The sequence below is a fragment of the Camarhynchus parvulus genome, chromosome 3 (genome assembly GCF_901933205.1).
Source record: "Camarhynchus parvulus chromosome 3, STF_HiC, whole genome shotgun sequence".
NCBI lineage: Eukaryota > Metazoa > Chordata > Aves > Passeriformes > Thraupidae > Camarhynchus > Camarhynchus parvulus.
Window position 1 is genome coordinate 17,250,576 of NC_044573.1, and position 22,179 is coordinate 17,272,754.

General features: G+C 38.8%; 1 protein-coding gene across 9 annotated transcripts in view; it reads left to right on the forward strand.

Annotated features, from left to right (window-relative positions):
- Positions 1-22,179, forward strand: part of WDPCP (WD repeat containing planar cell polarity effector) — a 148,514-nt gene that overhangs the window by 90,129 nt on the left and 36,206 nt on the right. For all 9 annotated transcript variants that reach the window (XM_030946091.1, XM_030946101.1, XM_030946095.1 and 6 more), the window contains 2 exons: positions 12,463-12,526; positions 18,497-18,599. In XM_030946091.1, coding sequence (XP_030801951.1) covers positions 12,463-12,526; positions 18,497-18,599 — 167 coding nt within the window. The remainder of the gene's footprint in view (positions 1-12,462; positions 12,527-18,496; positions 18,600-22,179) is intronic.

Genomic DNA, 22,179 nt, shown 5'->3' on the forward strand with positions numbered 1-22,179 from the left:
TGATCCTTTTTAAGAGCACCCTAGAAGTAGAATTATAATTACATTGGTACATAGTGTGTCACAAAATATGTATAAACATTAATGATGACATGGTTGAGGACTAAGAATGTCTTTTATATTCATAAAGTAACCTATTAGGCATTAAATTATGCCTTCAGATAAAATGATCATTGATGGCAGTCAGGTTCTCTATGGTGGCCACATGGACAGAATTCATCTCTATGGGAGAAAGTTCAGTAGTAGCATTTTCACTAAAGTAGCACCTTCTGGAGAGGACTTTGAAGAGTCATTTTTGTCATCTTTTGAAAAACGATCAAAACCAAAGGTTTTCATGTTACCACAGCACTGATAAATGAGAATTTATATTGCTGTGATGGAACTACACGTGAAAAGATTCCCCTGGTCATGCTTCTTGACCTGTTTTAGAAACAAGACTCTACCTATTTAATGGAACTACGTTATTTTTGCAGTTAAAGAGGTTAAAGATCTCATAAAAAGTTTAGACTGTCTTTGCTTCAGTCCTATGTTGTTAATGATTTCTTTTCTTAAACCAGCCCCAACACAGTTTTCAATTTCAGTCAGATACTTTGATGCTGCAGGAATGACTCTAGGATTTAATTCTCTGGCAATGATTACAATGTAAGAAATAATGAGCAAAATATTGGGGTGGGGGGACAATGAATTACATGACATAATTGCTTGAGAACAAAATGCCATGAAGTTAAACCAGGACAAATCACTGTCAGAGATTTGGGCAAGACTTGCTGCTCAACCCAATGGGAGAGACATTGCTTTGAGGATAGGAAGAGTGGCCCCTTAGACACACTCAGAGCAGTCCCAGAGCTGCTGTAATCAGGACCCACTTTGCACAGCCAGCAGCAGATGCAGTTTGGTGGCCCAGAGTGCCAGAAGTCATCCAGTTCTCTGCTATGTCCCCACCCATGGGACTGCACTAGAAAAAAGGAACACAAAATAGCTACACTGGACTGATATTGCTTGTGCCAAATTTATTCCCACGTGCTGGTTAATCTGACTTTGATATTGCTACTTTCAGAAGCTGAGCCCACACTGAGACCACTGTTGTGTTGTGTAACTGATAATCTGCCCTCGTAAGGTGGCTTTTTCTTGCTGTACCAGCTGTGCAATTTCCCTGAAATCTTGAGGGCTTTGGGCATACACTGACTGCAGAAACAATGCAAATATATCATATTTTCGGACAAACCTCTCAAAAATTAGTTCTTAGCAACATATCTCCATCCTTGAGCAGCTGTTGTAAGCCTTCCCAGGTCATCAGTTTCTCCCTCTCCATCAACTCCACCTAGTCACTAGTAGCATCTTCTTTTAGAGTGACACTCAAAAATCCCTCATTTGAGGTCCTGATCAAGAAATGAATTTAAGATTTTTTTTCTTTGAAATTTTTTCCAGATCAATTCATGTCTCATCTCTCTACCAAGACACTTTTTCTCCATTCATCTTCAAAGACCTCCTGAGCCCCACCATTACACTTCCCTTTACTGTATGTGGACCATCTGGCAATATTCTGTTGTGAACTCAGCTCATCAGATCAGATTTTTCTCCCACTCCCTCAGAGGTTTTTCTGACTTTTCTCCCATTTCCATCCAGTGCCCTGCAGGAAGAGCTAACTGAATAATCAGGCAGCCCTAGGCTTCCTGTCTTCAAATGCAGATCTGTCTTTTATGGTTCTTCAGAACCCAAGAGCCTGTGAAGGAAAGAACACCAAAAGGAAAATTTAGGAAAAAAGTCATCAAAAGTCATTTGTCCAGTAAATGGATGTGGTGTCTTGGGGGTGCACCTCTCATGCCTTAATGATGTAGAATTTATGTGTCCTACATGCTCGTCTGGGCTTCCTCTGTAGTTAGGATAAAGACATGGGCACCCAAAGGATGAGTAATCCCATTGAAGGGAGATATCTCAGATAAGCATGAAGAGTCAAACATCAGTGCCTATCCCTATCAATTAACTACAAAAGGAGCCTACCTAATTAGCTTAAATTAGCCATGTAAAGGTAAGCTGTTTGAAGATAAATGGAATGATTTGCACTGTAAATGTCTAGCTCCTGTATCACATTATTACTGGCCAGTTAACAGAAAGATCTTAGATGCTCAGATAGTTTCTGTATGAGAATGAGAGAGGCACACTGACTAAAAAAATATTTCAAGAAAGTTTTACAAAAAGATACAAAAAGCAGACAGGCATGTAGATCTCTCTAAAAATCTCCTTTTGCCCAGTTGGCCAAGATAGGAGAGAATGGGGGTGTTTCTTGGTTTACACTGGTAAGTGTTGAAGTACGAACTAGAGATAGATAAATAGTAATATATGACCAGCTATAGGTAAAATTAATCCAGAATTTCTAGAGCTAGCAAAGGATAAAACATCTGAAATACTGTGGTGTGTAACCTCACACTTAGAATGACCTTAGCACCTGAGGACAAAAACAGGAAAAATATTAAGTTAGTTTTCAAAAAGATCTGGAGAGACCTTGGAGAACTATGCCCTGTAAGTCCAGCCTCTGTACCAGTGAAATTAGTAGAAACTATGTTTTAAAAATATGTGAACATACAGACAAATGACATATTGGGGGAGAGTCAGCAGGATTTCTGTAAAGGCAAGTCACATCTCAAAACAAAATCTTTGATGTCAGCAACCATGTGAGTAATGGCTATCCAGCTGCTACTGATGAGTTTGACCATTGAAGACCTTTTTGGAAGGTCTCTCACCAATATATGTTAAAGAAACTAAGCTGCCACAGGATTAGAGGAAAGCTTCCCTTTCGTAGATAAGTAATTAATTAAAAGGTAAGAAAGAGAGTAAGAGTAAATGGTCAGTTGTCATGGAGGTCACCAATGGAAATTATAAGTATAGCAGATCTGTTCTTGTAAGTAACCTGGCAAAGGAGCAGACCGTGAGCTGCCAGCTTTTGCTAATACCACTAAATTATTAACACTAGTAAAGACAGGACCTGCTGTGAAGAGCAGCAAAAGGGCTTCACAGGATGCAATGACATAGTGTCAAAATTGAAGGTAAAATTAAATGTAAATAAATTCAAAGTGAAGCGCTTAGTACACAGTGGTGTGTGACTCCAAACTTCGTGTGTAATCTGATGCAATCTGAGCTCAACATTATTCTGGAAGAAGAATTTGGTCCTGTAACTCTACAGCTATAAAATAGTTCAGTGCTCAGCTGAAGTACAAAAAGCACATTGCAAACTGGGAATTCTTAGAAAAGAACTAGACAAGAAAACAGTGAACTTCAGTACATCTGAATTTTGTGTGTAGTTTTGGAGTCCTACAATCTGTAAAAGGATATAGTAGAACTCAAAAAGGTTTAGGAAGGGCAGCCAGGATGATTAAAGGCATGAAACAGCTTTAGTGAAAGGAATGACTAAATAGACTGGAACTCCTCAGCCTAAAGAGGAGCAGCAGAGATAGAGATCTGTTAAATTGTGAGTGTTAGGGAGAAAGAGCACAGTAAATGACTGCTCACTGCTTCTTCTAATACAAAAAATAGAGGTCATCAAGCAAAGCTAACACGTGGCCATTTCAAAATACAGTGATTCTTCACATAACATATAATTAAAATATGAACCTCCTTACCACAGGATGTTGTGGATGCTAAAATTGTATGTGAGTTCAAAGGCAAGGTTCAGAGAAGAGGAATTCACTGAGGAACACCAGCCTGGAAACCACCTCTGGCTCAGCAAATCCCTGAACCACAAATTGTTGGAGACTGGGAGACTACTTAGGGAAGTATCACCATATGCTTGCCCTGTTCTAATATTCTCTCCCAGCTGATGGTAAGGGATTAGGTCAGGAGTGCCTTCAGTCTCAGCAAAAGGCTGTTTCTGTGTTTTATGTTCTGGACATGATGCTGTGCAGAAAAAGCACATCAGACTCCATAGTTTTGCATTTGCTCCCTTAAAAATGTGCCAAAATTCATACAAAGTTCCAGACAATATCTTGTCTGTCTCTTCCGTGGCTGTACTTGCTGCAATGGAGCTGTTATGTGTGGGAATTGTATGAACATTACCGCTGCACCATTTTATTATAAAGAAATAATTTGGTTATTAACAAACATAGATGGAAAAGGTGAATATACTCTAATGGACCCATAATTCAGCAAATTATTCAAAATTTGGCCCTGCACCATGATTCTGTAAGTAGATATTTATCTTCAGGCAGCCAGCTTTAGAAAATATTGAGCTAATATGTTTTCTCCGAGAAGTCTTAGCACTAAAAAAGCACATCTTATCCAATGTCAGGCATGAGGGAGAATTGGCCCTGTACCTCATAGAAAGCCAAGGAGAAAAAGGGCCTGTTCATCTTAACTTTAATACCAAATTTCCATCTGCTGCAGCTCAAAATTGCAGAGATATCACATGTACACAATAGGGATTTACTATAAAGGCAGCAACTCATCCTTAACCACAGCAATGATACTGGGCCTCTGTTATATAGCTGTCTTTAGTGTGTAGACATGCTGATATGTTTGCTCAATAAAATCCAGCTTTCAAGACATACTGTTAAGTTTACATGATCACCAGAGTGAGAGGGATAAAGCTGGAAAAGAAGAAAAGCAGAAGCGAATTAATGCAATAAAGGCTAGGATTTAACAGACAGGGTTGAGTAAAATAAATGTGAAACAACAGGTGTCACTGACTCTTATCAGCATTTTTAATTAACACCTGTTTTTAGCCCAGAGTACTTTGGAAGAGTATGTTGGAGTGTGTCTGTATTTAAAGATAAAGATACACTGTTGAGAAGTTCCTAAGTAGTGAGAGGTTGGAGGAATGAAGAGGTTTGGGGGTGGGGGAAGCCTCTGTTTGCTGGGTGGGTGTTGGTTGCAGCTTAGAGAAACCTGAAGGAAAGCCACGATGATAAAATTGCAAGGTAGAGAAATACTGCTATGGCAACAAAATATATGTTCTCTTGAAGGAAAATTAGTATGAAAAAGGAAATAAGGAGTGTAGGAAATTGAAAGGAAGTACAGATTACAATAAAAAGACAGGATCTAGTGTTAAGATATACAAATTGTAATAGTTTCAATTTATGTAATAATATTTTATTATAGTAATCAATTCCTGTTATCCAGACTTTTATGGCACCTGCTCTGGAAAATTTTGGAGCACTTGTCAGATGTGAAAGAATTCTCATTCACAGTAGGAAGGGGATGCAGTTATCCTTTTCAGTGGCCCATCCTACAAGAACCCGAGCCAGCGTGAATGACCAGCATCACATGGGAAGTGGCATAGATGTTCATAGAATCGGGATCTTTAAACAAATGTTTCTTCAGTGTAGGTATGAGGCAGTTCGAGAGTGTTACAGTAGTGCTGGTTTATAATTAATTTGAGCAAATTTCAACAAATAAATGACATATCCTTCTTTATACCTAGACCCACTGCTTTACTACAATATTTCATACATCTAAACTATTTCTTGCTAAGTATGTATTTTAAAGGTTTAAATGATCCCTTATTATTAAACTACTTCATTCAAAAATTAACTTGGTTCACTTGAAAAACTGACTCAAAATTTTGTCCTGAGAAGAAGTGTGTAAGGCAGAGTCAGCTGAACTATTTCACTCAAAAATACATATTGGTTTCCTAGAGCAGAGTATCATTCTAGAAGATAGAAATCACATACAAAGATTATTAACTTTTTTTATGGTTGGTTTGGGAATGACCTCAAGATTCACAACCAGTTAAAGCCCTCAAGGGCTTTCTCTGGCCAGAGAGTCATTCTGTCTGGCTCCCCTTATTAGCTTTCTCTTTCTTCCTGTTTTTTAATTTGGTTTGCTTGTTTGCTTTCTTGCTTCAAACCAGAGGGTACCCTTTGATGTGAAGGGCATTCAGTTCTACGCCCAAAAATCTATAAATTTATGGGTGGACTTCCTTTTGGTCAGAGATATGTAACTTGACAGTATTTTTCAAGTGACTGAAATTTTGGGTGCCTTGACATACTTGTATTTTTGTATTTGTATACTGTATTTTTTCATGGTTATTCACTGACTTACCTGGGACCTATTTGTGTATGACCTTTGAAAGGTTCCATAAGGGATTTCTTTTTAAACAAGTCACTCAGGCCACAAATGCAGCACTTCACTTAACATGCCCATATTTAGGGCCCATGGAAAATTATAGGTCATAAACCCATGCATTAATGCTTTGCTAAATCTGAGCCTGAAGGAATGTATAGATTATGCCTGGACAACTTTTAGAGCTCCTGCATCTAAAATACAATTTAGGATACAATTTAGGAGATTATCCCCTTAACTCCACACACATAGACCCAGTGGCTGTTTCTCCATTAGCCTTTGGTGTGCTCTGCAGCACTTTCTCTTCATCGGTATCTTAGAAGGTAACGAGGCTGTGAACCTTCCTCAGAGGTTTGTGTCCTGTTCAAAGGAGCTCATAACCTAAAAGCATTGTGGCATAATAACAGCAGGTTGGCAAAAGAATACTGCTGGCATCTCAGAGGGTGGAGCTTTCCAATGCATCCATTGATCCTTCTGCCACTTCCCTACTAACTTCCAGAATCATTGGGGAATCTCAGCCAATTTAACAGAGGGTAGAAGTCTCAGAAATAAGCAAATGCTTGCAAGTTTTGTGAAAATCAGCAACCAGCTGGGGTTAAATAGAATGCAGGAGGTTATCTGTGTCCCAAAAAGCTACAGTGAAAGTTCAGCAGATAGAAGTTCTGCCAATCAAGACATGTGCTGCGGAACACCAAGCATGGTCCACATGGCATCTTGTTCAAACCTTGGTTAGGAGGGGGCCGTGGATGTCCTGCTGGGAGAAGGACAGTGTTGTCTGGAGGATGTTCTGGCAGGGAACTTTTGGGAACGGGAAGAGTTACTGTGCTGAGCCTGTGTAAGAGGGAACAGAAAATAGGTGCTTTGGAGAGTTCCTGGTCTTCAGGCTGCATTCAGTTTTCTACAATCACCTTATTTAAAATAGGGCGTCCTACTGAACTCATTAGGGTAAAATCATTTTGGGTTTTGGTTGACTTTTGCATAAAGTGAGTTTCTTTGGTTGTTTATCTGTGTTTTTTTAAAGAAATGTGAGATCTTGATGTATTTATTCCTCTCCAGGAACTCTTAAGTACCATTTTTTCAGCATTCAATATAAAATGCAGGATATAAACCTTAGACTAATACTATACTTTATACACAATGGATTACACAGCAATCTAAGTCTTCAGAATTTGCTGAAAATTTACATCAAAGTATCTCATTGGAGCTCAATAGAATTTCAGGGTTGTCATTTTAAGGATCATTGCACATGAGAATTTTTCCTGTGAAATATATAAGTCCTTTTAGCCCTGGTTTTGTAAATAGGCTCTGAAGCTGACATACAGCTACATGCCTAAATCAGTGGTGTTGTGATCAACAGTTGGTGAAAAACTGATCTGTCCCATTTAAATCAACCACTTAGCAACCCAGCCACACAATTTTTAGGTTCTTTAACCTGATAATCTCTAATTTTTCTGGATTGGAATTGCAACAGAACGGGGTTCAGAGTAATTTTGCAGATTTTATTCTTTTTTTAATATTGTCTAATTTAAAAGGAAAATATTTCAGATAATAACAACATATTTGAGGGGGAAAAAAGCATGAAAACCATTTCTGTTCCAAAAATTGCTGATATGAGAATTTATGAGGAAACAGCTCCTTTTATGAATAATTATTATTATTGTGTTTAAGAAATGGGCAAGATGCCTAGAAATTTAATGAAAGAATGAGCTATTAAATTGAAATATTAAATGAAATAACTGAATTAAAAGTGATCATGTAAACCGAGCAGTAAATGTTGGGAGCTGTAGCTGATTGAACATATTTTCATCATCTGTTTTGTATGCTTAAATACAATTGCTTGATGTAAGTAAACACTTGATTGATATTCTGAATACTTTAAAATCTGCATATGCATCATGGAATACTGAACAATTAAAACTTAATTTCAGTGTAGTTTGATTACATGTAAATTATTTCAATATTCATTTTTTCCTGTTCTGTTTGCTCAGTGCATATTTAATATCCACTTTTTGAATGCATATCACCTCTTGATTGGACTGTGAGATGAGGAGGACTCTGAAATTTCTTCCATTAAAAAGGATTGCCTTATAAATATTATTTGTGCCACAGCTCTTCCCCTGCAGATTATTTTCTAAATGTTGTGTACTCTTATTGAAGACAAGGAAAAAGCTGCTGCAGCCCTCCTTTATCAGCCCAGCACAAGGAATATGCTTACATGGTCGATGAGCATGTCTAAGAAGGCTTGTTGGTTGTAACTAGTCCCTAAAGAACTGTTTCCATCTTTCCTGCACTATATTGCTTGCCTGTATGAGCTCCCTTTCCCTTTCCTTCCTCCTCCCTCCATGTGATTTTTATTTTATTTTCCTGGTTCTTGGAGGTCTTACAAGACACTTGAATATTATGGTTAAATATTACAAGTGTTTTCAAGTTGACCACTTTCAGTCTGAAAAATGTATCTCTATCTTTAAGTGACCACATTCAATTTAGGAGTTGTGGAATTTAGATGAAAAAATTTTGGCTTTTTGCATATTTGTAGAACATTTTCTAAAAACCAAAGAGATTTCTTGTCCCTTCTCTGGAGGCTGCAATCCATACACATTTTTTTATCAACAGTGTTTTAAATTACTGTATTTCTGAACATCCAACAGAAGGAAATCCCAGGCATTTGATTCTCTTATTATTTATGCCTGTGAGCAGAATAGGCTTTCTGAAGTTACAGACAACATTATATTTTTTATTACTTATATATTTTATTTTATTTTAAAATAAAATTATTTTCTGGCATTTTTTCAGTTAAGTCATATTCCCAAAATACAGGCAGGCAGCAGGTTTGTCACTTCACCATGGAAGGCAAGTCTGGATTCCTCTCTGCCTTGACCATTTTTGACCTACATGCCTGTTGTTATATTAGTCCCATTTCCCCTTGATTTCCTTGTCCATACTAACAGAAATTTTTTATACTTTTTAGAATACATACAGAAATGCATATAATAGCAGTATTCTTTAGTTATGTGAGAATTTGAAGTTAATGTTGTATCTACTAAATGGCTTGTAGTGAAATGTTTTCCTATGTGTCCTACATAGTTAATTGCAGTTTCAGAGTTCTGATCTTGAAGGTCATATTTCTGTTGCCTGTCATTTTGACCAAACAAGTGGCTGAACTTCATGGTTTGCAGGTGGATTTCCTTATCTCTTTTTTCCAAGAGATATATAAGTCTTGATTGCTGGAGTTATTGTGAACCAAGCAATAAGGGGCAAGGAGGAGGAGGGGGTGGGAAGACACTGTTCAACACCAGGGCCCTGGAGATTCCATTTTAGAGAGCAAATATTGTACCTAATGACTGTAGCACAAGAACAAAAGGGAGAAGGTTTTACTTGGGGGTATTTTGTTTGTTTGAGGAGCTGATAAACTGTTGAGTGTGCTAACAGCAGTAAGAGGTCTTCCTAGGATGAAGCATGCTTATAAAACAGACGTTATTAGTTTGAGGTTGGTCTCAATATTGACCTCTCTCTAATGGTTTCAGTACATTAAAACCAGCAAAACTTTCATAACAAAGGGTTTCAGAATAACAGTTATCTTCTTGTAAAGTAAGGTTAAAAAATGCTGGATATTCCTGACTGATTTAATACTGTTGGCCTAAGTAAAGCAAAAAAACTCGTCACTCTTCTTTGTAACATCTGCCTTCTTTGAAAGAAATTCATTTTATAATAATTTATGAAATAACCATGATTGTTATTTGCAACACTCTTGGTTTGTGAAGAGCATTTCCTAGATAGTCTTTTTTCCCCTTTTTTTTTCCTTCGTACCGATCTGAAAATAATGAGTTAATGTCACACTTTTATAAATAGGGCCATAATGAGACTGAAGTATATATGTTGATTAAAGGAAAAATAATCGAAATCCTTGTGAAACTGCAAAGAAATTACAGCTTGAGGCCATGATTCTGTTCTGCAAGTCAATCAAATGAGAAAGTTATTTTATATTTTTTTGGTTGCAGGCATTTTTTCCTTGGCTAAAGCAAATGTCATTCAAATAGTCTATGTAGTGATAACTTTGGAAATACAAAATAATGATACAGACATTCTTTTCAGCCAGTCACATTGCTGTTTTCTGTTCAGTTTCCAATTTCCTCTCTAAGTACTAAGAATGTATATTTAATTCATAATAGAAAAAAAATATGCCAGAAAAAATATAAACATGATAGCTGTTCAAGATACACATATTTTAACATTTACTTATTTTTCCTAATTAAAGTATAGCTTCAAAAGCATCATTGCAAAACCATGTATTTTCATGAAAAATCTGTCATAGAAATCATGCTAAAAACTTCAGATAGACAGGCATGAGAAAGTGGGGGTGCACTGCCTGTTCCCTGGCAATCAAGAGGTTAACTTTAATTTATCTCTTCCCCTCCCTTAAACTGGTTCTGTGAGGAGGGCTGCAAATTAGTACTTGGAAGGCACAGCAGGGAGATTAGCTTTAGGGAGGGAAGGGCTCCCCACTCCTGCTCTTAGGAACCTCACCTGGAGAGTGCATTTCCTTTTCTACTTAAGCTAACATATTATGCCTTCTTGTCACGAATGTTATTCCTTGAGGAAAAGTCCTCTCTGGTTCTATCTTGCAATCTGATGAATCATTCCAAGTGTGTGGTAGAAGAGAGGAGAGCGATAAGGCTGTAACAGGAGGGAGCCAGGAAACCGCTGAGGCCGTGGCCAGGAACAGGAATCCTGGTGTGGTGAATCACTTGGGATTACTTTACCCAGCCAGGGAAAGCAGGATTCCCATCTTTCCTCTTGTTCACACCGGCCTGAGGAGGAGCTGCAGCACTGCCCACTGTTTCCTACGACACCAAGGTACAGAGCTGTACAAATTCTGACATCCATGTGATGCTGTCTGACAATATTCATTTGACAAGCACAGCCTACACCTTTCTAACCCTGAGAAATCACAATGTTTTTTTTTCCCCACTGGGGCAAAGAAGTCATCTCCTTCCAAACCTCAAGTGTCTACAACTGATCCATTGCTGAAATTGTTAACAGGTGGAAAGGGAAATTTACCTACTTTGTAATGGAACAAATACAAAAGTGTTCTACGTGGAATAAATCTTCTATGTCCCAGCTGAAATAAAATTGGGGTATTTGCATTTCTAAGACTAATCACCAAACCTATTTTCATAGCTAATTTTAAACAGTTAAAAATGTGCAATAAAGAAAAATGTGTACAGATAGAATCACTTTCTCATAATACAATGTCACATAATGTTTATCTATGCCTAGTATTACAAGAGAGACATTAGCCCAACGCAGAATTTTCCAGTGGGATTAGCATTTGCCAGTGCAATGTTGATTCAACCAGATCTGATGGGACTCAACACTGAACCACTTGGTGAAAGTTTTAAACAATGAAGAAGGTTAAGGATAGCCACTGTCCTACCTCACAGTTCTGCAATCTGAGTATGAACCTGTCAAGTTTCCCCAATAACATCCTCAGAAAGCTTCTGAAGGATGGCTCATGTCCTCCTGCTTCTGTGGAATTCCTGAGGATTGCACACAGGAGGATATACACACCCTTGCCAGTCCCTCCATCCCTGTGGATGGGATTTTTTAGTTGCTGTAACTCCCAGGAGATGGTGTGTGGTGTCTGGATAGGACCAAGGGCTTGATCTGCCGCCCCACATGGAAGGAGCTGTTGTTCAGCAAGGTCTCAGCCTGCCAAAGGAATGGTCTTCAAAGGTGAAGTTCCACCTTTGCTCTACTGCATCTCTGGGTAATGTTCAGGTGGTGCCTTCTAGAGCATATCTAGAGGTAATTTTGCTCTTTTGCCCCTTGTTTTGCTTCATTGATGCAATCTTTTTCACTCTAGGATCTCAGAAAACTCTCAGGAGTCTGTGCTAATGCTGGGCTAAGGTTACGAGACAAAACAGCATCACCTCTTTTAGTCTCTGAGGATTCATGACTCAGAGAGCTGTATCAAGGGGTCAGCAAGGACGAAACTCAGTGTAAACTTCTACAGGGACCTCTGAAGTAATGTGAAATCTGGGAGTAGTATTTTCTGTAGAGGATTTTGAGGTTCCTACCGGCATTGCTGGGGATACTGTTTATCTGTGTTGTGGTTGCTATCTTTGTAAATGATGGATTTGTTAGGATCTTCAGCTCCCTTCTCATTCAACCAATCTGATGGGGCTCAACACTGAACCACTTGGTGAAGGTTTTAAACAATTAAGAAGTTTAAGGGTAGTCACTGTCCTACCTCACAGTTCTGCAATCTGAGTATGAGCCTGTCAGGTTTCCCCAATAAAACAAAACTTTGGCATCACTTTTGGTGAGCATTGAAGAACTTTGTCCATGAGCAAAATTTGATGCAGCTCTTAAGTTAACCTCAGCAAGCGACGTGTTTCCTTTTTCTTTCAGGTATCAGAGGTTTGAAAAAGCATTTCTGCTTGCTGTTGACATCGGCGCTCGGGACCTGTTCATGGTGAGTTGTTTCTGGAGACAGAGGCTGCTGGAGGATATTATTTGTCAGCTTTTGCACACATTAAAACAGTTCCAGGTCATTTGCAGCCTTGGACACATACTGAAGACTGAACTGTTCTATGTTTGGCATCCTGAAACTCATCAGTAGGAGTTGAGTTTCTTCAGTCACTGACATTTTCCTACAGGCTATTCTTAATTTTCCAGGAATTATTGTACACGTTTTTAAACTTTCCCTTTCTTCGTCTGACCTGATGTGGGTGAATGTCATCTTTCACTCTAATAAGCTTATACATTTCTAATTTGTTCCTTTAAGTCCAACTGCTGAGTCCTGGACACAAGAGCTGTCCATGTCCTGGGGATCCTGAATGCTCTTAGTTTGTCTCTTGGGGTTTTGTGAAAAGTGACAAATTATGAACGCTTCTGCTGGTACTTTTAGAACAACAAAGCTCAGCAGCATCAACACAAGGGTTTTAACATTTCATGCACACTCTGCCTCCTCCCATTTAATTAGCTACAAAAGTAAAATTAACCAGCTCTTAAAAGGTCCTCTGTGTGAGCACTGCAGGAGGTTCTTGTTTTATAAGATCTTGCACCACAATGTCACAGTGAGGTCAGATGGACAAAGCCAGTCATGCTCTCCTAGTCTCTCAGCATGTTGCTTCTCCACAGCTGATTTCATTGTTTTCAAAGAAACAATAGGAGAGGGCTTGTTGAAAAAAAGGCCCTTTGAACGATTCGTTTGCTTGACTCTTTTGCATAATGAAGACATTCTGTTGTTTAAATTAAGCTTTGACACTAGATGTTAATATCATTTATCCCATTAAGTCACTTGCCCTGCTAGTTTGATCTTGATATTTAAATTGTATGTTAAATTACACAATTAAATCCTGCTTTTAGGGGTTATGAAAATTCCCTTCTAATTATATAAAAAGTTGTGTGAACCTTTTGATGTTTTTTTCACGGCTCTAATCATCTGGCTTGTTCCATCTAATTAGAAAGATGTGAATACTGCGATAAACTTTCCTAAGTATGCATCAAAAGAATGTGATGGAAATGTCAGACTTTTAGGAAATTCATTACATGTTCTATGTTTACTCCTCTTGATTTTCTGTCTTTTTAGATCATCTCTTTCCTTTTCTCTCTTTATTGAATGTAACCTCTTCAATACAAATTTTATACCTAATCATGTTAAGCAGTGCTGCAGCCACATATAAGATTCAGACTGTAGTATGTCTGGAGCAGATTAAAGCTTTTTGTCAAGGGCTCTCCCAGTGTACAGATAATAAATACTCCCTAATTTTAGCCATTCTTACAGAATAAATGTCCCAGCATTTGCATCAAAGGCCCTCTCTCATACGACAGAGAGCATTTTCTATGTGATCTGTTTCTCTTGCCTTCCCTCTGCTGATGGCAGGATTGAGGGAGCACCTCTGTGCCAGGGTGGGAAACACCAGTGTTGGGTGTTGAGATGGGTGCACAGCTGCTAGCAAGAGGGAGGGACTGTCAGTACCTGGCTTCACAGGTGATAGATAACATGTTCTACTGTCATCAAAAAGTCTCTCCAACTTTCTTCAAGAGGAGTTTCACTGTTCACATTTTAACTCCATCCTTTCCTACGCTTTGCCTTTCCTCTCTCAACACCTACTCTTCAGTTCCCATCCTACCAATGCCCTTAAACATAAATGTATATTTCTGAAAAGTTCCTCCTGGCTTATGTCATTGTGAGATCAAAACCAGTTCTTTAATGTCCTCGTTCTGCTTGCATTACCTTTGAAATTCCTCATAGTTGTGCCTATATTATGCTACAAGCAGCACACATCCCTGCCTCCTCTGGGGAAATGTCCTTTTGCAATTCATCGTCTAAATCAGTCACTAATGAACAAACTTTACAATAAGCTAACAGTGGTGCTGCTGCAAGTCCACAAAGTACAGGACTCAAGAAGTTTAAACATTCATAGGTCATTAAGAGTATTTATTTGTGCATGGTAATTTCTAGGGAATTTGGCTTCATTGTGCTTAATACCATGTGAAAATTAGATAACCTGTTCCCTTACAGTCCTTCTAGGTATTAGTATAACAATGCTACTGCTAAGTAAGGGTTGGGCATCCCTCACTTCTGCTTAATACTGAATGATTCCTATGTATTGTTTATGTAGGGCAAAATGCAATTACTAGTATACAATTTGATTTTGCATCTATTTAAAGCAGTTTTATCCATTTTTAAAACCTCAGATACCTCTTGGAGTCACATCGCCTTATTCCCAATTAATTTAATGGAATTTCAAGAAGAAATAGTAGTCTAAATAAAGTTACCTGATGACATAAGCAAAATGAGAAAGAGAAAGATCTGTTAATTAAAGGGGAGCAGAGAAGGAACAAAAAGGAAAGGATAGAGAGGAATAGATACAACAGAGGTTGAGGAGGATGCAAACATTGAGTACCCATCACCTGGGACTCCTAAGAAAATGTCCTGTATCTTAGAGAATTTACCCCGAGCATCAGTTTCACCAAACAGGACTCTACAGCATTCCCATTATTTGTTTTGAGACTACAAAGTTTGAGAGAATGCTATCTGAGGGCTAATTTCTTTCAAAGAAGTGAAAAAGAAAAAACAAAAAAGGCTTACAACTATAGCTATAGTGTCACTAAATGAGGCCATAGCAAGACACATACACTGCTGTGTCTCTCCCTGAGCTTTACCCTTGTGTCACATCCAAGTCCATCAATTAATATAATCTCCTACAAAGTTAAAAAAAAAAAAAACTGGAAAGGGCATAATATTAAGAACAACAGCTCCATGTATTGGACAGTGACTGATTCAATCTGTGACAGAAAAGATCAAGCAGTGGAAAGGTTGTTAGCTTGAAATGCTTTTGTAGTGCAGTCCAGCTCTCAGCTGCTGAAAATTCAAAAGGCCATCCCATGTACCAAAGGTAGCAAAAAATGCAAGGAAAAGACACTTTAATAAAACTGTCAGATCTTGGGTGATACACTGATGAGGAAAGTGCATGCTTCGAAGAAATGTTGGAGTGTTGCCCAGAAATATCCTATAGACAATGCACATCGTGTTTCAAATGACTTCTGCTCACCAATGGCCGCTTCTGTGAGTCACAAAGGTGAGGGGGAAAGGGAAGTAGTCCAAAAAGTAAGGAAACTGTAAAATTATAAAATAGAGCCCTTTCAGCAAGCTCCTGATAAGCAGCTGGAATTTGTTTTTATTGTCACCATTGTGTTTGAGAGAGATGTGATCTTTGGACTTATAAATTCTTAGGTAATCTTGTGAAAAAAAAAACCTTCATGAATATTCAGATAATTTAATTCCTTTTTCTCCTGTCATTCTTTAAAGCAGCCTGTAATTTGGTGCTTCTTTTTTTTGTTGTTGTTGTTTTTCAGTTTTCTGGTTTAATCTACTCAGAGTTATAAATTCTTAGAAAAATCTACTTATGCTGGCTTTTTTGCATGAGAAACACCTAAATTCGATCTGAAATGGTCTAATTAGGAGATTTCATATCTGTAGTCTTTTCTTTCTAAAGCTGGTTTAGAGATGAGGCAAAGGCTACTTTTTTATTGTTCTTCATACCAGCAACAAAGCAAGCCACTTACCAACCTACTGCAAACCTTTATTTCTTACAAGGTCCCTGTTAGTTAATGATGATTTTCAAACCAGAAAATGGGCAAAACCAAGACCTGAAATAACAACTGCTTTGATACACGGAGTGCACAAGCTCTTCACTGACAAAACTTCATCATTTTCTGCAGTTGTTTCCGCTCCATCCTTGAGCTTACTATTTGAAATTGCACTGAGGTATACAATACTTCTCATAGTTTCAGCTACAAAAAGACAATCCTTAAACATTGTCAGAATGTATTTTAAATAAGTCTGCCTGTACTTCCAAATCTCTGTAAGTTCAGACTTGTCCAAGAGCCCTTGGGTCTTCTATTGTTATCTAAATAAGGCGACAGTATCTGCTGTTTAATCTTCATAGAAATCATACCTTGCTGCTCAGGCCTTTTTCTCCTGACAACCAAGTTAGACCTACAAAGAGAGGAAATACAGAGTTCACCACAAGTTCATAACCCATTACTCTGCTCCAAGAGATTTGCACATTTTTTAGTCACACCTGCGTTTGTGATGAGAAGACACTGCTGTCTCCTGCAGACTCTGCAGATCCTGCAACTCAGTTCCAGGCTTTCCTGCATAACCATCTCAGTTTCTCTAAGATTTTCAGTTTTGTTTTAAAGTTCTTGTTCTTGTTGTTAAATGAGGGGTTACTGAAAGCAGCATGTCCTTCTCCTAACACTATTACTCTCACTTTTTTCATCTAAACGTGTCTTTCTACAGTAAAGTCACTTTTCCTGTAAGAGTTTCTGTCATATTGATGCAGGTGGCAGTAAACTCATATCAAGAAGGATGGTTTCACCTGAGATCTTCTACATTAGGGAAAACATAGTTGCTTTTACGGCATGCAGAGGTCAATATTTCCAGCAAACACTCCTTTCCCCTTTTAATTCCGGCAAGCAGATGGCTTGCAGAGCAAAGGAATAACTTAAATCTTTGGATGTCAAATGGCATCTTCAGCAAAGTAGTGGGGGGAAAAATTTTGCCAACTGTTCTTGGATTTTTTCTCACTTTCTGTGTCACAGTTCATGCACAGAGCAGCATGTGTCTGTGATGCCAGATGAGAAGGGGATTAATTGTCTCTTGATTAATGGTCAAGAATAAACTTTTACTTTTTGAGGACCAAAACCAAGGGCAGTGAGAGTGTAGTTTGTCTGCAGGAATATATTCTCCAACAAAGAGCTCTGTATGTAATACAGGTGGTTTTCACCTCAAATAGTAATATGCAATGAAAAGCCTTGACTTTTGATAAGGGCGTGCAGTGATGGGGCATGGGGGAATGGCTTTAAACTGGCAGAGAGCAGGTTTAGGTTGGATATTTGGAAGAAATTCTTTCCTGTGAGGGTGGTGAGGCTCTGGAACAGAAGTTACCCAGAGAAGCTATGGCTGCCCTATCCCTGGAGGTGCTTAAGGCCAGGTTGAATGGGGCTGGGAGCAACCTGGCCTAGTGGAAGGGCAGGTTGTCCCTGCCCAGGGCAGGGAGCTGGAATGAGTTGATCTCTAAGGTCCCTTCCAACCCAAGCCTTTCCTATAATTCTGTATAATGATAACACCCCTGCTGCAGCCCTCTGTTTTTTGACTCTAGATAAAAGAGTAGATCCAGAGCATTAGCAAATATTCATGCTAGACAACATTTTTGGAAAGCCCTTTGTTGTTCAGGAGTGACTCAGGAATCATGACAACCACTGTGCATGTTAAAACCACTGAGCAGCAACTGTTGCTCTTATTACCTCCAATATCAGCACAGGGAGGACCATCACCCTCTTACTCATAGAACAGTGAGGGTAACAACCTTCAACAGTGAGTGCATGACAACATTCAAACAAAAATCAGTCCTTAAAAGATGGAAACTTTCAAATCATAAAATCGTTAAGGTTGGGAAAGGCCTCAAAGGTCATTAAGTCCAACTGTTAACCCGTTGCTAACAGGCCCACCACTAACCCATGCCTCTAAGCACCACATCTGCATTTAGCATGCTCCAAATAGAGGCTGTCATCCAGGAGAGTTCCAGTACTTCAGATCTGGTTTACACAGAGCCACCTCCTATCAACATTCTTTTAATTCAACAGAAGTTATGTTAAAAGTTGACAGATTGGTTTCTTTCATGAACTGAGTGAATAGCTTTGCTTTTATCAGCCCCTGATTGGCCAGTGTTTTATTCATTGTTGTATTCAACAGCACAAGTAAGGAAATATATTTGCATTGGAGGGAATTAAAATGTAATGGTAGGTTCATCAGTTCCATCTGTGTTTGTGATCTAAATAATAAAAGAGCCTCTTTCTTTCAAAATCCCTTTTGTTGCTCCTTTGAGATTCATTTTAGATTAATCTTTTTTCTTCTTTATTTCCAAAGGACATCCATTACCTTGCTCTAGATAAGGGTGAATTGGCACTAGCTGAAGTGGCAAAGAGAAAGGCTAATGACATTGATGCAGAATCAATAACTACTGGAATTGGTAAGAATTAATGGTGTCTAAAAAGCCCTTTTGTTTTAATCAATACTTGTCCTGTAGAACATGTTGTTATATTTGTAGAGGGGTTATTGTTTTGATTGCATTGTTTTCTTTGAAAGTGAGACCGGATTTTCTTTTGTGACTAAAGAACAATATTTTTATTTCTAACTAAAGAAGGAGGCTTATAAAAGTCACACAGCTTTGCCTTTCAGTACCTGTGTGAGGATAGCTATGAAGCAAAAAGATTTATGCTGTGGCTATATAGAAAAGTTCAGGCTATACAAACTGAACTGAGTGCAAGAGGTAAGGGACTGAATCTGAAAATCTTTGCTCATATCAATATTTAAGGCCAGCTGTGGCAATTTGACTCACCTCTAAATATTTGCTGGTGCACACTGGAGCCACATCCAGCATTGATACTTTGGCAGCGCTCAAATGGAACATTTACTGATGTGAGCACAGCTTCACATCCTGGCTTTAAAGCAGCAGCTTGGCATGCAGTGGGATTCTTGCCATTCCATAAGGAATAGCAATGCTAAAGTTGCAGTGTGAGATTAACAGCTGAAACACAGATGACTTTTCATGCAGGGGAGCTCACAAGTTGTTCACTTTCTCCTTGTGTTTCTTCTGAATTGACATGAAGAGATGTATGCAAGCACATGAGACCATTCTGATTTCATGCCTTATAGCATGAACCAAGAAGAAGGTGTCTGTCTAGGGAGCTGACCTCCACTGGAAACAAAGGGAAGAAAACCCACAAAGCCTAAAAATGTTTGTATAAAATTTGCACAGCACTGTTTTTGCTTATTCTACTGCATCATTAGAAGAAAGCACTGAGCTTTTGTCCTTATCCCATGCCAAGAAGTAGAATAGGATTAAAGCTCAGAAGGTTTTTTTGTGAGTCAGTCACAAAACCTTTGAGATCTTGAGTAACATGGGATTCTTTTAGAACTGTACATCATCCTGTTTAGCCAGAGCATACAAGGGAATGCCACTCCAATACCTAGAAAGGCAGAGAGTTCATATATGCATTTATGTGCCTGTTTCTGTAGATTGTATAAATCCATGACTTTCAAGGCTATTGCAATACAGTAGCACCTCCTTCCCTCTCCAGCAGGGTAGGAATCAAGTGGTGCCTCTCCTGAGCTCTTCTCTTCAGAGTCTTTTTTCATGCTGAAGTCACTTAAAGCTATTTTTCCACCATAACTGGGCTTTTGGGCAAGCCCTTTCACCACTAGAGTTCAAACTAGAGTTTGAAAAAAACCTGACCTGTTTAGGTCATCCCTTAATGGACACTTTAAAGTGTACAGTTATATCTCCCTCTTCTCTTCTCTTCTCTTCTCTTCTCTTCTCTTCTCTTCTCTTCTCTTCTCTTCTCTTCTCTTCTCTTCTCTTCTCTTCTCTTCTCTTCTCTTCTCTTCTCTTCTCTTCTCTTCTCTTCTCTTCTCTTCTCTTCTCTTCTCTTCTCTTCTCTTCTCTTCTCTTCTCTTCTCTTTCTTTCTTCTCTTCTCTTCTCTTCTCTTCTCTTCTCTTCTCTTCTCTTCTCTTCTCTTCTCTTCTCTTCTCTTCTCTTCTCTTCTCTTCTCTTCTCTTCTCTTCCTCTTCTCTTCTCTTCTCTTCTCTTCTCTTCTCTTCTCTTCTCTCTCCTTCCCTTCCTCTCCTCTCCTTCTCCTTCCCTTCCTCTCCCTTCCCTCCTCTCCTCTCCTCCCTTCCTTCCCTTCCTCTCCTCTCCCTCTCCTCTCCTCTCTCCTCTCCTCTCCTCTCCTCTCCTCTCCTCTCCTCTCCTCCTCCTCTCCTCTCCTCTCCTCTCCTCTCCTCTCCTCTCCTCTCCTCTCCTCTCCTCTCCTCTCCTCTCCTCTCCTCTCCTCTCCTCTCCTCTCCTCTCTCTTAGGTACTTACGTGCTGCACCAAGTATAACTGAGATACCCAGGACTTGCATCTGATCATTATCTATTCTTTGGCATTTAATCCAGAAAATTTAAACTCTAGTCTGTATCCTCATTTAATTCCTTGCAAACTACCATGATTAGTAGATTTCTGAAGTTGGGCTATTTATAAATTTAGTGAGAGCCTTTTGTAGCATTGTAGATGCACACGCAGGGAGAGGGGCAGGGAAGAGAACAGAGGTGATCAGAGTCCTTCCTTGCATATCAAATGCCATACACATGTAACTCAATTCAGCAGTAAATGTGCAGGCACAAAGTCTTCCCCTCCTCCAGACCAGTCCTACAGTTACGTCTGCAATGCCCCATTAGCATAAATTATTAAAGTTATTTTATATGATAGAGACTTTTGCTGAATAATTAACTATCAGGATGATTTAAAGTACTTTTCAATGCCCCCAGGGACAAACTGTCACTGAGATTCATTCTCTAAACAGTAATGAATTTGCATCCAATTCATTTTGTATGAAAATAAACAGGAATCTCCCATGAGTTTGTTTTGCTGCAGATTCAATCTCACCTTAAACATGTGAAATCTCAGTCACAGGTTTTGTTTTGTTACACTTTATTGCAATGTCCCTTCTAATGATGTTTTTATTTCATAAACTGCTGTTGTCAAAAGAAGTTGACATGAAGTATGAACTTCGTGGACCCAATGAAAACAAATTATTAGTGCTTTATATATAAATTGCTGTAACTTTCTAATACTTTGAGGGGGAGAAAAAAACCATGCCACAGCCAGAAGTTTTAAAATGCAGTTTCAAACAAGTCTGTGTCCCTGACCTCTTCCCAAACCCAGACCTCTTCATCTGGTCCCTGTTCTCTGGAGCTGGCAGCCACTCAGTTCACCAATGGTCATACTTCTCCCCAAACTTCTTGAACGCCCACTTCAGGCTTTTACAAAGAGACAGTAACCTAAGCAGCAAGGTGCAACCAGTGCTCTTGAGCTTATACTGGACACATCTACAGCTTATTTCTTAAAAAAAAAAATTTTTATATATACATATATATATATATATATATGTAAAGTGAACCATTGTCATATGTCAATATCTGATGGAATTTCCTGAGCTAGCCCATCCCCAAACCTCAGCTCAGCACTGCTTGAAAATGAGTCATTGTTTCTGGCTGATTCCCAAGCCTTTGAAAGTGCTCCATCTTGCCCCAGATATATTTAATTTGTCAAGATATTTCTGTGTACAGGGCTCACTTCAAGCATAATGTATTTCAAACTCAGACTTCCAGGAAAAGTTCCAAGCTCCTACAAATAATGCAGTATGACAATATAATTAAAATTTGTCGATGTCATCCAGAGTTCTATATGGGTAGATACCTCACATATGTTATACCAATATTTGTGTTGAGATAAAACTAAAAATAGGCCGATTATTTTAAGGTTTTCTGAATTTTGGCTCTTCTCAGTTCATCATCATGTGATTGCAGTTTGCTGGGCACTCTTTTGAAGAGGCCACCTTCAAAGCTGAGGAGCTAAGGAGGTCTGTGGGCATCTGGTAAAAACATCTGTAGACCTGCAGAGCACAGTAGCTTGGTGAGAATATTGCTGAGCAAAATGAAGTGTCAGGTGAACTATGGTTTTGGCAGAATCATATATTTTGTTCATCTGATTAAAATCTTCTGAG